Source organism: Takifugu rubripes, chromosome 10 (assembly GCF_901000725.2).
Source record: "Takifugu rubripes chromosome 10, fTakRub1.2, whole genome shotgun sequence".
NCBI classification, from domain to species: Eukaryota; Metazoa; Chordata; class Actinopteri; order Tetraodontiformes; family Tetraodontidae; genus Takifugu; species Takifugu rubripes.
Genome location: NC_042294.1, coordinates 6,386,108 through 6,402,303, shown reverse-complemented (window position 1 = coordinate 6,402,303; position 16,196 = coordinate 6,386,108). Strand labels below are relative to the sequence as shown.

General features: G+C 44.4%; 2 protein-coding genes across 3 annotated transcripts; one reads left to right on the top strand and one right to left on the bottom strand.

Moving 5' to 3' along the window:
* Window positions 1–6,062: 6,062 nt before the first annotated feature.
* Window positions 6,063–12,382, bottom strand: armc1 (armadillo repeat containing 1). 2 transcript variants are annotated; one of them, XM_011607896.2, is made up of 7 exons: window positions 12,101–12,382; window positions 11,408–11,619; window positions 10,391–10,482; window positions 9,190–9,382; window positions 8,621–8,737; window positions 8,331–8,405; window positions 6,063–7,964 (listed from the first exon to the last, which is right to left on the bottom strand). In XM_011607896.2, the coding sequence occupies exons 2-7, from the start codon at window positions 11,567–11,569 to the stop codon at window positions 7,773–7,775; spliced, it is 831 nt and encodes a 276-aa protein (XP_011606198.1). In that variant the 5' UTR covers window positions 11,570–11,619; window positions 12,101–12,382; the 3' UTR covers window positions 6,063–7,772. The 2 variants fall into 2 exon arrangements, with proteins under 2 accessions (XP_011606198.1, XP_003967986.1); XM_003967937.3 differs by having other exon boundaries at window positions 12,174–12,382.
* A 262-nt stretch (window positions 12,383–12,644) lies between these two features.
* Window positions 12,645–16,156, top strand: mtfr1 (mitochondrial fission regulator 1). Its single transcript, XM_029842564.1, has 8 exons — window positions 12,645–12,749; window positions 13,315–13,413; window positions 13,500–13,598; window positions 14,155–14,288; window positions 14,401–14,669; window positions 14,769–14,970; window positions 15,035–15,215; window positions 15,296–16,156. Exons 2-8 carry the CDS (start codon window positions 13,342–13,344, stop codon window positions 15,341–15,343), a joined length of 1,005 nt encoding a protein of 334 aa, XP_029698424.1. The 5' UTR covers window positions 12,645–12,749; window positions 13,315–13,341; the 3' UTR covers window positions 15,344–16,156.
* The last annotated feature ends 40 nt before the right edge of the window (window positions 16,157–16,196 follow it).

Here is a 16,196-nt window from a genome sequence, read left to right as displayed (position 1 = left end):
TAATCCACAAATAGAGCTAAATTGCTTCCGCTTAGCGTTTTCGTCAGCGTCACTCATTTTGGGAGGAAATATCTGTAATTAATTCTGATATAACAAAGTCATAAATATGAGGTTGTGCGCAGCCTTGACAACAGACGCGGCGACAGCACGAGACCTCATCAAGCCGCCCCAGATGGGAGGAAGCAGAGTCCTGAATCCCAAGAACTTGGCGGAGATTTTCAACCGACAACTGTTTGCTGCTATAAAGACACAAAGAGATATTCAGAGACTTTCTCTCTGTCTCTCTCGGTGTTTTTTTTTCTTCCTTAACTCGGGGAAAACAAATGAAAATGAACTGGAAAGAAAGACGACTTCAAGGCTGCGGAACAGAAAATGAAATGATTAGTTCTGGATGGAAAATGAACAAATGCATTTATGATTGACTTGCAAAGAGATGAAGCTGGAGCCACGCAGAGACATTTTTATGCAGTTTTTCCTGCTCTTTTAAATCAATCCTATTACTCTCTCAGCCCAAATTTATATTTGCAGACATCCAGTCTAATATGTGCCCATGTTGATGTACATATAACGTTTCCTCCTGAATACCCGAAGAAAGGTCCTAGATAAACATTTTATAATCATCAAAAGCCACAAAGATGCTAAATTAGCATAATGTAAGACTGGTACTGAAATTAAAAGGGTTTGAAGTAAATTGTGCTACTGAATACGATAATGTTTGTTGTTCTCTTTGTCTGGTGGCTCTATTGTTGAGCGAAAATAATAGATTAGACTGAATGACAGTGGAATCAAAGAAATAATCACATATTTATGAATATTTAATACAGCCGTGGCAAATAAGGCAAGTAATTAGGAGTTTTCCATAAATTAGCAAAGTGTTATTTCATGTTAATGAGAGATAATCAGCTTTATCTCGTGCATTATTCATTAATCGACAGAAAGAAGTTTGACACCTGCATGTTGACGTGCACACATCTTTGGTGAATTTGCCTCTTAAATTTGATCCTGATCACAGGACTGATCATTATCAAACGCCGTACGCGGGTTTTTGTAAATGTGGCAGCAAAAAGGCAGATTAAATATAAACAAATTTACAGGAAAATTAAAGTCAACAATTTAGGACCCCTGCGGGGGGTGGGGGGGTGGGGGTCTCGCTGAAGGGGTTAACATCTATGCAGAGGGGGGGTCGTGGATTGGGCAGGAAGGGCAGTGAGTCAGAAAACAAGAGCAAAACAAATCTGTGATCTGGAACTCAGAGAGCAGCCACTCAGGAGGGATTAATGAGAAGTAGGAGGCTGTGAAATGATGTGGCCTTTGAGTGGGGAGAATGGCCCTAGCAGAGCATGGCCCTGAAATGAGGTGAGACAAACTTCACCTGATCCACAATTAACGGGAAGGGGGGGAGGGAGGGGTGTCACAGTGGGAGGGGAGAGACCAAAAAATGGAACGGGCACAATTCACTTTAGAGCAAATTATTCCATCTTTGAAGGGGAGCAGCCATCGGAAAACCTGGAGTGGATGAGGAGAGCGGAGAACTCCACACACCTGTCTCTCTGCTGAGGAGAGCCGAGCTTGTTAGAAAGATTTATGCTTAATAAGGGCAGACAGTAGCTGGGGAGGGAGACAATTAACAATCGGGGGAAACATAAATAAAGACTGGAAGAGCGAGAGGCTGAGGGGGGAAGAAATGGCCTGGAGTTGATTGCACAGGGGCGAGGAGCAATAACTGGAGCACAGATGATGAAGAGGTGCTCGCCGAGAAGAACACTTGTTTGCAAGGACAATCTTTGTGTGCTTTTGTTGTCCGCCGGCCGCCTTTATCTTTGTGTAATTCTCCGTCTGATGAAATGTGTTTAAAGAGATGAATTGGGATCGGAGGAGCCGTCCTGACACGATTATGAGGGATTCATCTGCAGCCATCTGCCACCGTTATGAAAGGGAGGGGAAGGAGGGAAGGGCAGAGAGATAGAAGGGAGCGAGAGGGAGAGCGGTGGAGGAAGGGAGACCTTCTGTTCAGAAACGCTGCTACAAACCCACCATTACACAGGCCCCTGGCCCGCAGTTAAGACTCGTGTGAAGATGGGAACAATCATTTTACACCCATCAGGAGTCTGTTAAACACAGAAAAGGACGATTTATGTTCCAGTTCAGGCGGATTCAGGTGTATTAAAGAATATATTCACGGGACAGGACATCATAATCACACACCAGTTGGAGGAGAGGCCGCAGCAGATGGGCCCATTGCTCATCGCCAACATCCACTTGTTCTAGACAACCGGCGCCGGCTTCTGAGTTGAGTTAAAGGCTTTCAGAGGCACAAGTGAAAGTTTCTTTTTTGAAAAATAATAATAATGTCAGGTTGATTAAACCAGTCACAGAGAATTTGCATATTCGGTAACAGTGAAGACAAAAACGGAATGCCGGGGTGCGCCGCTACCTGTTGCAGCTGCTGTTTTTCCACTCTGAGCTGAGTTTGATCCCAATTCCACTTTGACAGCCGTCTCCTCTTTTTATTCACTTCATTACCTGTACCAAAGTCCTCCAGTTCTCCTTTCTACCCACTATATGACTGAGCTATCACTTTATATTACAGGTCAACGTTACGGTGTTTAATTATGTACAGGTTGCTCGGGGCTCCTAATAACCTGTCATTGAGGGGAATTTGAATGTCACACCATATTGTTGGACCCTAATGGCGGCAGGCAGATCCACTGATGAGCCGTTTTGGGACAATTACAGAGATATTCAAATCGCAGGTCTGAACGGCGGCGGAGGTCGACGCGCGCACGCCCGCGCACGCACACACTTGTTGTCTCTTGACCCTGAAAGCTTTTGACACCTACAGAAGATGCCCCCCCCCCCAAGTGAAAGAGTTTAACTGCAGCCAGATCGCTTTTATCATCCCTGTGATCCAGATATCAGCTGTTTCATCAAGATTGGAAAGATATGCATATCATGAATTATTTTGACACCCGGACCTTTTAATTTTCACCAGCAATATTTCATTCCACCAATCAGCGCCTGGAGTGGTTGTTGGACGTAGCAGTGTCAGAGGATGAGAACCCCCCCCCCGACACACACACACACGGCCCCCCACCCTCGCCACAGCCACCGCCGCCCTCTTAGCGGATCCAAATCATCCAGAGGACAATAATGAGCTATGGCCACAATTATGAGCTGCCCGTGTGTGCATGCATCTCATTAGGCCCCCCCCTGACGCAAGCTGTCGCAGGAGGGAGGAGCTTACAGAGCAGAGGGATGGCCTCACACAACCTGGGACATCACGGATATCACAATAAAGCAAATCATCTGAAGAGGGTTTCAGCGTGAAGACAGAGGACAGATGCTCATCACCGACATTTGACAATTACCATACTGCCAACTTCACAGATCCAGCATAATTAGGAGGAAATTGTTTTTTTTTACCTTACTAGAATTTTGACCTCTGGCGAATGTAGCCTCAACTTCTTTCTTCTAATTTCGGTATTTAATAGTTAAATAAATCAAAAGCCAGAACAAGAGATCCACTGAAGCACAAATCCACCAGATTCATGTGACTAATACTTCAGTATTTTCTCAATTTCTGAGTCAAAACCATGTGTCTGCACAACATTGTTAAGGCACTGAAAGAATGGTAGACTTAGGGTTAGGGTTAGGGTTCGGGTTAGGGTTAGGGTTAGGGTTAGGGTTGTTTTGGACTGGAAGGTGTCCACCTCTATCTCCAACAGTAGAAGATGCACATATAGCAAGCACAAAGATCCATAAAAACTTATTTCATGCACTTTCTCCTAACTTGACCTAATTCTTCCTCTTCTTCTCCTGTTTTATGGCGGTTTGCTACCCATTTCAGGGGGCATTACCGCCACCTACTGAGCCGAATTTAGGAGCCCCCTTTTCTGCATTTAATATATTGCTTTATATACCTCAAAGATCATTTCTTGCTTGCAAGATTTCATTGTTCGTGTGGTTGTGAGGGCAGCCCAGCTATCTGATACAATCACTGCTTTATCTATGCCGTGCTCCTTTATCCACTGCATTGCCATTATCATTATACCAATGAATGATCTGTGCATCTTCTCTTTCTGCTTTTTATTCCATCTGTAAAAACTATCATATTTGAGTTTCTCCCGGTTTTGTTAGGGCTACTGCCCCAGCTCCTTCTTGTTGCTTTTTATTATTATAATTTCGAAGTGTCCTGCAGCCGTTGCAAAGAGGCAGGGAGGAATATTTGACACAGGGACTAAACTGGGTTGATCCAAGCGCATCTGTTGTGCTACCACATTCCCAGTCCAGCCCAAGCTAGTTACAATGGTGCTCTCGTGCTCCCAGCAATCTTTCAAAACATCCTCGGCTGGCTGTGATTTTTGACTCAATCATCTCAGCTCACAGGTATGGCTGACATACTTCCTGTCTCACCTCCCTCAGCTTCCTGTTTAAGGAAATAAATGCATTTTTTTTAGACTCATGCCAATCACGTACTATCAAAATAACTATTATTATAATAACTATATTCCTAGGATAATATTTTATTGATGTTTGACCAAATAACAAAAAAGGATTGAACCCGACAAACAGCAGGCGTGCGCTTGTATGACTTGCTGCCAATAAAGTTGGCAAAATAATTTTTTTTTAACTCCACACGCGACAACCACGTGATACTCCGCCGCGTGCTGCGTGTCTTTGCCCACTTCTCTCTGGAGTGGGAGCAAATTGGACGCTCAGACACGAAGTCCGTGACCTTCCCTCATCCTGGTGTTGACCCCAGTATAAAGAGACATTACGTGTCGTTACACAACAACGCGGCGGAAGCGCTTTGCTCCAGATAAAGAAGAATGGCTCAATTAAATCCTCGCTGGACGCCGCCCCCGCCCGGTAAAGAGTTATCGCGCCCCCCCCCTCCCGGTGTCGCTGATCACCGCGCTCGCACATCCTCGGAACTTATTTGACATAAATTGCCGGAGTCAGATCATTTCCTGTCGCACTTGGAGCAGAATTTACGGCTGATCCCATTGACTGGGTGCTGGACCTCTAATAAAATTCCTGAAGAGCCCGTGAGACGCAAGGGCCAGTGTCTACCCCCCCCCTCTTCACATACACACACTCTATGCACATACACACCGGTGCTCCTATTTATACACACACACATACACACATGCTGCAGGGCTGATAGTGGAGAAAGAGGAGCATGCAGGATCGGGGGTTGTGTTTTGTTTATTTCTAGAATGGATGATATCGCCCCTCAAAATTTTTGTTGTGCACAGAAAGGTGTGTGTGGTACCGTGTGTGAGGAACCTTATGGCTGCATCAGAACACCAGATATCAAGAGTCCCGAGCAAGTAAAATTAATGATAATGACCGTTTGGGCTCAGGCTGACCAGATGGAAGTGTAGATTCAGCAGGTCTCTGGGTGGCATTTAGGCACTCTAAGGTCATCTCATTACAAACAAGTGTGATCATCAGGCTTTCAGATCACACTCTGGACCAGCACAGGTTCCCCTCGCTGGCTTGCTGTCTCTCTCTAGTGGTGATCTGTGAAAGTCTGAGCTCTGTGGCCATTTGTGTTGCAATCCTCAGCGTATTTGGTCTATTTCTGGAGCTTAATTGTATTTAGATTAGCAGTTTATCCGCAACGTACAAACTTTACAAGACAAATCTGTAACATTTGAAATTCTAAAGCGCTCCTAAAATGAAGAGAGGATATATCTGCCATCATCTGAATGTAAAGATTCAGAAACTGGCGTCATCAACGCGCTCGAGTCGCAGCGTTTCCTCCGACATCATCTGTGGCTCCGGGGCCTCCAGCTGGGGCTGGCTGCTGTTTCTGCCTGCTCACCAGCTCCCAGGCAGGCAGAGGTGGTGGGTGGGCCTCTGAATTCGCCCTGAGGCTCCCTGGCTATTCACCAGTAAAGAACTGGATTTCCCTCTGCCATCAGGACGCTGGAGCAATGTGATTTGACACAGAGGAGGTCTGCAGTCGTGGCGAGACGATGAGGTCAAGAACATCATAATGGATTCATCAACAGAGTGTTGAGCTTGGAGGGGGGGAAAAAAGGCCCAGACATTTGTTTTTCTTAAACCATCATTTACATTGACAGTAAATGGTAATCTACAGGTTTAAGATGCATTACATTATATTACAGCTGGAAGTCTGTGAGTACGGATGCGTCATGGGTAATGTACACTTTTATCAACATACGGACAGTTCTGACAAAGGAGAACAAGCTGAGAAATGAATTATTAAATAAAACAAGTTGTAATTTAAGCTATTCGTTCTGTAAAAAAAAGACAAATGATGATCAAAGAACAGTCTCTCCATTTGTTAGGATTCCCAAGTTTAAATAAAAAAAACCTCAACAAATGATTGCTTCCCTCTGCTGGGAATTATCCAGGTCATTTTGTGCCCTTCCTTGATTGACCTCAACCAACCATGACGTTTCTGCACCATCGGAAAAATACAAGCGCCTTGGTCAGCACTGTACGTAATAACACCTAATGACACTCAAGTCAGAGGAGATAATGGTGAAACCTGGTGAGCAATGGGGACAGAGGGGGGGTGCAGCAACGCAGAGATGAAAGTCTGAAATCATGACCTAAAAAACGCTAATCGATATAAGAAGAAAAAGAATAAAAACTCCTTCACATGTAGGATTCAGGATTTGAGGTCAGGCACCAATTACAAAATGTTCATACACGGAACCATGACCTCAGTCCACGATCCCGGGACCGTGTGTAACCAAACGTGTACCGAGATGCCTGATTTAAGGACACTGCTGGCTGCGCTAACTGTAAAAGAAAGGGGGGATGGGGGGGGGGGGGGGGGGGGTCAGAAATGAGATCACCCAGAATGGAAACAAATGTATTTTATCATGCCTGTGCAGGTTTCCACTAAAACCAAGGATTAATGCAGATGAGAGAGAGCAGAGGTAGCCTGAAATCTGTGCAAATACCACAAATAGCTGTCAGTAAACTCACCACCGCTGTGTAAAAACTCAGGTTTGATTTTTTTCTGCACCTAGATGTGTCCTTGTTTGTGGGGAAAAAACCAAAAGCAGTGAGTTTTTGTAACATTTCTCAAATGATTAAGCAGAAAACAACAGGTAAATACTGGTTAGCTAGCGGATAAATCGCACGCTAGTGTTGCTAAGAGTAAATATAAGAACTGTCCTGGAAGCTGAAACGTAACGTGACGCTGATCTTAAATATTCCTAATTGAGAATATGAACCCTAGAAACCTAAATGGAGGCACACACAATCACACGATCATCAGACTATCTTGGCACAAAAAGAGATGTATGCTAACAAAAGTGAGAGGAGGGGACCTAAAAATCAAAAAAAAAATTAAAATGTGAACGAGATCTGATAAAAATAGTGGACTGCAACTCAAAGCTGGAAAGAAAGCAGCCAAAAACCACACGCACGAAGACTCCCAGTTTGAAAACCAGCCATAAAACACCTGTGCACATGTCAAATCTTCAGCTCAGTGAAACTCATTTCCAGAATGTTATTTGGTTTCAGCTGAATCAAAGTCTTCCGGTTCTGCCGTGTGTGTGATACTTTTGTGGCTAGCATATACATACGCCCAGTAGCGCGGTTGGTTACTTAGTATAAGCACATGTAGTTATTGCAGGTTCCATTTGGCAGTCCAGCACTTGTTGCACACGGGTGAATCTAGGCTAGTTCAGCGCCATGAGCCAAGGATTAGTCCGAGACTGGCTGACAGATGCTAAGGCTGCAGCTGGATGGTACGGGGAGCACATGAGTGGAACGGGAAGTGGTCACCAGTAAAAGGAGCGTGTCAGGAAGTTGGCAGCGGTGCTGAGCCAGCCCATGCCTTCTGTGACGGAGCCGATGCGTGTGACGGCCTTGTCCTGCTCCTGGGACGGGCTCTCCTCCTCGGGCAGGTAGTCCGGGATGTCCGTGTTCTCTTCCACCACTGCCGCTGAGTCCTCCTGGAAGGGGACCATCAGCTGGGGAAAATTAAGCAAAACAGTGATTCATCATTGATATTTTTAGAAAGAGTGTAATAGCTCCTCAACAGAAAATATTTTGAGAGTGAGTGAAAGGCGAAGTTCGGTGACAGAGTCGAACGCGCTCCTTATATGTCTGAGCCTGGCCTGACCCCTGCTGGCCACAAGATGTATGACTACAAAGGCAGACTAAAGGATTTCAAACGTTTTTTTGTTTTATTTGAGCAAAATCTTTAAATATCATTGCACAAAGAATAATTACATGTTTGCTGTATCCCTGGAAGAACAACAAGTGGCCCACAGATGTCAGTGTAAAAACTAAAAAAGGCATCAGAAGAGCTACTGCACAAAAATAACAGCTTTTACCTCTTGTCCATCATCTGTCCTCACCACCTGCTGTGCCGTCATCACTTTGGTGGAATTAATTGCTGTTCCCAGTGCCTTTAGAGACATAAAAAAAAGCTTCTAATATAATTTTGTTGAATGAAAGTATGCTTTAAATTATGTTATTTTACACCTGTGAAAAAGGAACTTCCTTTCTTTGGGATGAATCAAAACAAATGCTACTCTGACTGTAACTGCAGTATGTCGTCACACAACGGCAAAGATGTTTTCAGTAACTTAATGCTTTTTTCTGCATTGGGACGGAGGCTTACGTCAGCTTTAAGGTCAGAGCGAATCCTGACAACACATCTCTTGACAGCCATCTGGAAGGTGAAGCTGATGACTCCTCTAATCTTCAGTAACGCCTCTTCGCAGAGGCTCCTTCGAGTCTGAGAGGCACGAAAAGCAGAATAAGGAAAAACTGTTAGTGGTTTCATGTACAGATTAGACATGAAAACACTGAATCAGTTCTAAACTATAAAAGAAACAAGGGTTGTGTGAGCTTCCTGCTGCCATAACGGTGTGCGTCTCCACGGCGATAGCGCTCCAGCCCACCAGAGGCCGTCTGTCCGCTGTAATATAATCTGGCTAGTTGCGAGCTTCCTGCAGTGCAACATTCAAGTTCAATCTTAACGTCCTGCTGTTCAATGGCTGACATTTACCACCTGACCCTCCATCCTCCCATCCTGTGCCAGGCGGACGCCTTTAAGCCATCCTGACAACACCGCCATCGCGACGGCAGCAGGCCCGATGCCCAAATATGAGAATGTGGAGCCGTGAATGAAAGGCGGTGTGGTGTGAGAACGGCGAGGGCGAGACGTGGGCGGGGGGGAGCGCTTACAGGGTCATCCAGTCCATCGATGTGCAGCACCACCGTTTTGGCCCTTTTGTTGCTGGAGCCCAGAAAGAAATGAGCTTTACGCTTGCAGGAGGAGGCCTCCCCTTCCGCTCTCTCAGCTTCTTCATTGCCGGCCGCCTGCAAAATCTCGTAGATCTCCGAAGCCAGCAGTTTGGTTTCCCCGGGCGAAGTGTTCCTTTGGTTTGAGAGACAGACACTCATTCAGGAGACCGTACACTTTAATCGATGAGAGGTGGTTGATGTGCCAATCAGGCCACAGCTATTCATTATTGTTATTTAAGCATGGATTTACTTCATACAATGAAAAGTTGATGTAACCAAGCGTCCATATCAGCAAATCTCCAGCCAGCCTTTCGATTCTAACATGCTGTTGTCCGTTCAGCTTAAAGATGCACGACTGGTGCTCTTCAGGAGTCTAACACAACCCTCCTCCTCCAGATAAACGCTCACATCCCAGAGAAACTAAACGTCTCCCCGTTAACTACATTTTCCCACTTCATCAGACGACAAACAACCTCTTTCAAAGCCACGTCCCCTGAACTGTGAGCAGTGAAGCCGTTAATGTTTCTGCTGGGATTCTTCTGAGTCCAACAATGACTAGTTAAAGTGAGAGTTTTGTCACAAAAAGTGAGGCGGAGACAAAAACAGGTCTGTTCCTATCAGCATGCTAATGACGCAGAGAGCGCAGTCACTTAGCAAATCTGTCACAGACCCTGAAGGAAGACCAAGTGTCACGTGGCACAACAGCTCCTCCCTGTAGTGGAGCCAATGTGACAAGTTACATCAACATCTCCTTCTACCTTCTGTGGCAAAATTAAGCACAATATTCAAGAGAAGCAAAAAGTAAACAAAGCTGACAAATGCAAATGAACAATCTTATAAAAGCTCTTAAAACCTGCAAGTTGGCACTGTGAGTGAGTGTGTGTGTGGGTGTGTGTATGTGTGTGTGTGTGTGCGGAGAGCTGGCAGGATGCATTAAAATAAAATCCAGTATATCCAGAAACAGCAATTAAACTGGTTGTCGCTGCTTTAATTCATCTTTAATCTCGTTCAAACTGCCATCTTGCCAAGAAAATGTGCAGACTGGCACATGATGCCTGTGCAAATCCTAGGTTTATGTAAAGACAGTGCACAGCGAGCATGTGTGTGTGCGCGCGTGCGTGTGGTGTTGACAGGGACTTGCTTCTGTATGACGTTCTGCAAACTCAGCATCATGCCAAGCTCGCTCTTCATCTTCTCCCTGTTGGCTCGACATTCTGCCAGGTAGCGTACGGCCTGCAGGGACGCAGGAAACATTTATTTATCGTCCGTGATAAAAAGCAGCATTTAATACAAGCAAGTCCTGGCATTTGGGGAAAAATATTATACAACCACATAAGCAGAACCCGTACTTACGTATTGGGAGGGAAAATAGACACACTCTAATGATCCAGCCTCGTTGGGAACACATTGTGATTTTCTTTTCAATGAATCAGTAGGAGGGAAAAGAAACACATGGAACTGACAGCAAACAAGTGAGGGCACAGATCATGTGCTGTATACACCAATCTGTCAGTGGCAGCGATGTCAGTAGGGTGACCCAGTGAGCACGCACTTCTTCTGTTTGCAGCTTCCTGGAATGATTAATCAGGTGAGTGCCCCCTGCTGTCAGGGAGCGTTATAGAAGTGCAGCCCTTCCAGTGAGTTCTAATGCAATCTACAAGGATGAAGATAACAGAATCCCGGTTCACGGACTGGATCGTGTCGGTGTGCGTGTGGATGATTCAGTTTTACTCATAGTACAACTGGTGCAGTAGAGACAGTTGTAGGGACAGATGATGTGGTATGAAGACGATACCCTGCGTTTAAATTGCAAAGCAGCAGCTGTCACCAGTTTGCGGTGTTTTCAAAGAGGTGGTTCTTTCAACGCCGCCCTATGTCAGCGTGGGGGTGCGACTCTGACACAGTGGTGGGTGAAATGGCCTTTAGATTGTCCCCAAAACCTGGTGACAATGCTACACATCAAGGAGATAAACTATGACAGAAGACGCATAAAAAAACAAATATTACAAATACGATTGGAATCAAATTTGTCATATATAAATTTTTAACTAGAACGCTTACAAAAAGACGCTGGATAATTCTTGAGTAAACAAAAACTGGAATAAACCATAAGAAAATGTCAACGGCACCTGCAGGCATACTGATTGATCCTCCTTACCAATAGTGCAGAATAGACGACCTGCGGGTTGGGGTGATCTAAAAACAGGATGAGGCCTGGCAAACAACCTTGGTCCTCCACTATGGCTCGTCGATTCAGGGGGTCTGCGGCGAGGTCCCGCAGCTGGTTCACCACAGTCAAGGCGTCCATCTCCGCACTCATGGTGCCTCCTGTGCTGATGTCAGGTTCATCAAACCAGCCCGTTCACTTGACTGAAAAATAAGATTTTAAAGTGCATTTAGTAAAAGAGTGACCCATTTAACTTATTTACAGAGGATCCTATTTACCAAGTACCAAAAACCTTAATAGTAATATTAATAATAATGACGTTATTGATAGGCAAAGCTACTAATTTCTATACTTGAAAGCGTTAGTACTTGTGTTTTATTACCTATATATTTCTTGAAATAAAAACGTACCAAGGTTATGAAAAAAAAACCTCACAAGAAACCATTAAGAATTATTCGACAGAACTGTCGTGCTGACAATTCCCAGCTATATTACTATAGTGATTTAAACCCCCTGTGTCGGTATTTACATAATAGTGAAACAAATAGCTCAATGTGGCTTTGAAGGACTTTACAATTAATTCTTCTCCCGTAACGCCAAGATTTACAGCTACGTCGTAATGTAGTTGTGGTGCTCCCTGATACATATTTTGTCAAAGACACTTTATTCGACCCCCAACCTCACCTCGAATTACGCCCTGTGGTGCTCAGACGTTTTGATAGCGGCGCTAGGCTAGCTAACGTGGCTTTAACCCTACCTTTTTGGACACTTTTCGGCAAAATCATGGGTCGCCTGACGTCATTTACACAAAGCACGAAACGCGAACGGAACAAAACACGTCGATTTTCTCAGTCTGTCTTTTTGAGAAGAACGAAAGATAAAGGCGAAGGCCTACGCCGCTTCCCTGCGTAAGCTAGCCGCTGTGCACTGTTTGGGTTTTGTGACACGCCAATGGGTACAGCTGTTTTAATACTCAGGGCATCCCGCTGTACATTCTCACATCACTTTTTCCGGGGATAGTCACACCGGGAAATATAGGAAAGTATAACAAGCACACACAGAACGCTAGAACGTAATTGACCGATAACAGTTTGATTGACTAACAACCTACCCAATCATCTTATGGGTGTTCCTTAAAGGTATATTCTATTGGGGAATTTTCCTGTCAATCATGTGAATAAGAACTCGCCACGCCCCTTGGTCACACCCTATATCCGCATCTTCCGTGATATTATTGGTTCAAAATGTGTTCCACGAGTCTTCCCATGTTATTCACTTATTCCGTCGGCTGACAAATTGGGAAAAGTTAAGATAGCAGCCACCGTCACTTTTGGTAAGTTCATAAAGTTAAACACTACCAGCTGTTTTGATGTTTATGGATACTTTAACGCTGCGCATTTGAGGTCTCAGATTGTGTGTGTTTGATATGTTATTACAGAGGGGATAGTTTGAGTACGCGCAGTCTCGTTGTTAGCATCTGTTAGCAATTCCGACCTCTGATTACACTCTTTTCGTAGTAGTTGACAAACTACCCGTTTTAACTGCTGTCCTTGTCATGTCTCATATTAATACATTTGTTAATTATGAAGCGCAATGGCAGTGAGTAACTTTTACTTCTAAAACGTGGTTGAATTGATTTAAGTTAGATAGGTATGTAAAAAACATTGACAAGCTACATAGGTATTTTTGTAAATATGCTTCTCTTTAATTATTTTATTTTGGATGATGTGACAGCTGCACTTTTCCCTTTAAGGGAAATCTGGAAAGAACTTTTTAATTGTTTAAAGAGAGAGACATGCTTGTTTTGGAGTTTGCTCTCAACCACAAAACGTGCAGCAATCCTCAGAAAGGTATTATTTTTAACTTTTGTGTTCAAACTTGTGTGTTTTTTTTAACAGATGATCATTCTGTGAGAATGGTTGGATATGTGTCCATCTACCAGTTTAACTACATCCACAAAAATGAGTAACAACCATGCACAGAGCGAAATGGACTTGGTAAAAATCAGTGACAACTAATGATGAACTTCCATATATTTTATTTTATAAGTTGCACAGTTGTATTTGACTTTGGTTTTCTCTAGGCTTTTACAGCAGTCAAGCCCTACGGCTCTTCTAGAAGTATTGTGAGAAGAATAGCCACGAGCCTTCCTCTCAAACCTTGCCCCAGGGTGCATTTTCAGGTGAGAAGCTGCCACCACTTGGTTTGGTAGCCTTGTCACCTAATGGCCTGATATCGTTTTTGGATTTAAGGATAATCTCTGTTATTCAAGAGGATTTCTTATTCACACAAATGACAATCCCTGGTCAACGTCCTCACCTGTTCCTGACACTATTTACACTATGAACCATAAACAGAGTGAGTGTGTTTTTTAGCAGAGCAGATTTGGCATCTGATCTGATCACCGAGTGTGCACACAAAAAGTAGTTAATTCCACCTCCCGCTGCTTCAGTTTGGTGGAATGTTGTATTTGACGACTCAATTTTCTTAACTTTTTTCTTTTCTTCCACCCTGTTGCCTTTTATCCATCTCCTTTGTTTCCAGCTTCCATGCCTCGCTCTGAGGAATGCAGCATGTCTGCTTTAGGTCAGTTTGTACAGAAAGCCTCCTTCAGCGTAACTATTCTCGACTTTCTCCTTCTTCAGTTCTGCTGTAGTATCTAAAGGCAGTAGTGTAAGATGTCATGTGTGGGAGTATTCCCATCAAAATGTCAAACTCCTCTTTTCTTTCTGTGGCAGCTTTATCCATACAGCGAGGATGCTGGTATCCTCATCAGTGGAAGAAGGCAGAACGGCTTTGTGGCCTCTCTGGCTGACATTGCCTGGATAGACAGGGAGGAAGAGGAGGATGAAGACTACTATGGCAACCCCAGGTGACAGTGGCATTCAATTTAAATTCAAAACAGTCCGCAACCATTGTGAGGAGTAACGTCTAGATACACATTGTTTTGTGAGTCGTATCTAACGTGATTCTAACTGTAACAGGTCGGAGATGCAGGCGGGATTTGTGTTCCGATCCCGCCAACTTCATCCTCAGCGGAACCTTTTACCTCGACGGAGATCTCTACCAACCCTGCACGAGGGCACGAGGGACCCCCAGGCTTCTTCTGTGGCCAATGATGAGGCCATTCAGAAGATCAGCGTGCTGGAGACGGAACTGGCCAAACTGAGAGCTCAGATTGCTCAGATCGTACTGGCTCAGGAAAGGGGCACACAGCCAGGTAGGGCTCACACAGTCAATATTCCAATAATCCATACAATAATAATCCAACAATAATCCATACTGATCAATATTCACCCTCAGCAGGACAGTTCGTAGTTCTTATTGTTCTAAAGCCTTCATTAATTTGAATCTCTGCCTCCCCCGCCTCCTCCCCCTCCCCTCCCACCTCCCCCAAGTCTCCAGAGGACATTTTCTGCCATTGACTTGATAAAAGAGCGCAAAGGGAAGCGGGGTGACCGCCAAACAACTTTGGATTCAAAGCCAGCAGAAATCCCAAACATGCTGGACGTGCTAAAAGATATGAGCAAGGTCAAGCTGCGGTCGGTCAAGAGGTAAGATTTCCACTCGCTCCACCTGGAAATTAGTCAGACTCATTCACTCAACTGTGTTTTATAGCCACCCTGCTGAAGGTGAAATTAAAGTCAAGCCCAGCGAGCCGGTGGACGCTGCCTCCCTCATCGCCGAGGCCTTGAAACGCAAGTTTGCTCACCGCTATCGTCACGACAGCGAGCGAGACGACGGGGAGGATTTCAAACTTCCCGTCCAAGACAGGAAACCTCAAACAGAAACTCCTGCGGTGAGATAAACCTCCCCTCGCTGGGTTTGTCTGGCGGTCATCTGGGGGGGTCGTGCTCACCTCTGTCTCCTCCTTTTCAGTTCGGGCAGCACATGTTGAAGCAAACTGGAAGAAGGAAGTTGATCTGAAGCCGTGGTGGAACTGTGTGTATCTCCTGACGGTCACCTCCATCGCCTGTTTTTGCACTTTTCTAAGTTATAACGACGCTTTGTCCTCCAAGTTTGATATTTTTCTGGTCGAACCTTTTAGTTCTGCTCACCACAGCTCGGAGGGACGAAGGCCTCTCGACACTAATATTGTTGGGCTCTGTGTTAAGCATGTTGGGGCTCCCTTTTTTTAAAAATATCAGTTAAAGCTTTCCACAGAAGGAAGCGGAGACTTTATTACCTGTGAATATTGAGCAGTTGCTTGTGTTTAACGACTTGGAGCCCTAATTTATTGCTTATAAAGGTTTTACGGATATGTAATTAAAGACCAAAAGCTTTTATAGTTTGAGCATCAAATACATTTTTCCTCTCTGAATAAATAAGTCTTGTATATAATTTTAAGATTTAATTGAAATGATTTATCACCACTGGCCAAAGATCTGACTGCCATTATTTATACGATGAATTAGTGAGGAATATACTGTATTTACTTGATCTGTCCTAGTTTATTGAAGGTAAACATTTGTGCAATTATCTGCTCCTCCCTCTAAAAATATTAACGGCGACAGTTTTTAATCATGGGCATCTGCCGTTATCAGTATTTTAAAAAGGTACAAATGCCAGTAATCCGATTCAACTGGTCCCAGCTCACAGCTGCAGGTCAAACTGGTGTTTAGTTCCGAGGGAATGCTTCCATGTTGCTGCTTCGTGTAGTTTGACGCCTCCACCAGGTCATCTACATGTACCGTTTTAGTTTTTTAAAGTTATATTTCTCAATAAAAGCTCCTGATCCGCTTCGAGTCGCCTCCTTTGCACCTGATCAACGCTCATCTTG

Bases quoted from the DNA above. Each gene is read 5' to 3' on its own strand.
- armc1 (XM_011607896.2), bottom strand. From the start codon at position 11,569: ATGAGTGCGGAGATGGACGCCTTGACTGTGGTGAACCAGCTGCGGGAC. The intron at 10,483-11,407 runs GTAAGGAGGATC...GCGTCCCTGCAG, and splicing joins TCGTCTATTCTGCACTATTG to GCCGTACGCTACCTGGCAGA. The intron at 8,738-9,189 runs GTAAGCGCTCCC...CGTGCCTCTCAG, and splicing joins TCGATGGACTGGATGACCCT to ACTCGAAGGAGCCTCTGCGA.
- mtfr1 (XM_029842564.1), top strand. From the start codon at position 13,342: ATGTGTCCATCTACCAGTTTAACTACATCCACAAAAATGAGTAACAAC. The intron at 14,289-14,400 runs GTGACAGTGGCA...TAACTGTAACAG, and splicing joins GACTACTATGGCAACCCCAG to GTCGGAGATGCAGGCGGGAT. The intron at 15,216-15,295 runs GTGAGATAAACC...CCTCCTTTTCAG, and splicing joins CTCAAACAGAAACTCCTGCG to TTCGGGCAGCACATGTTGAA.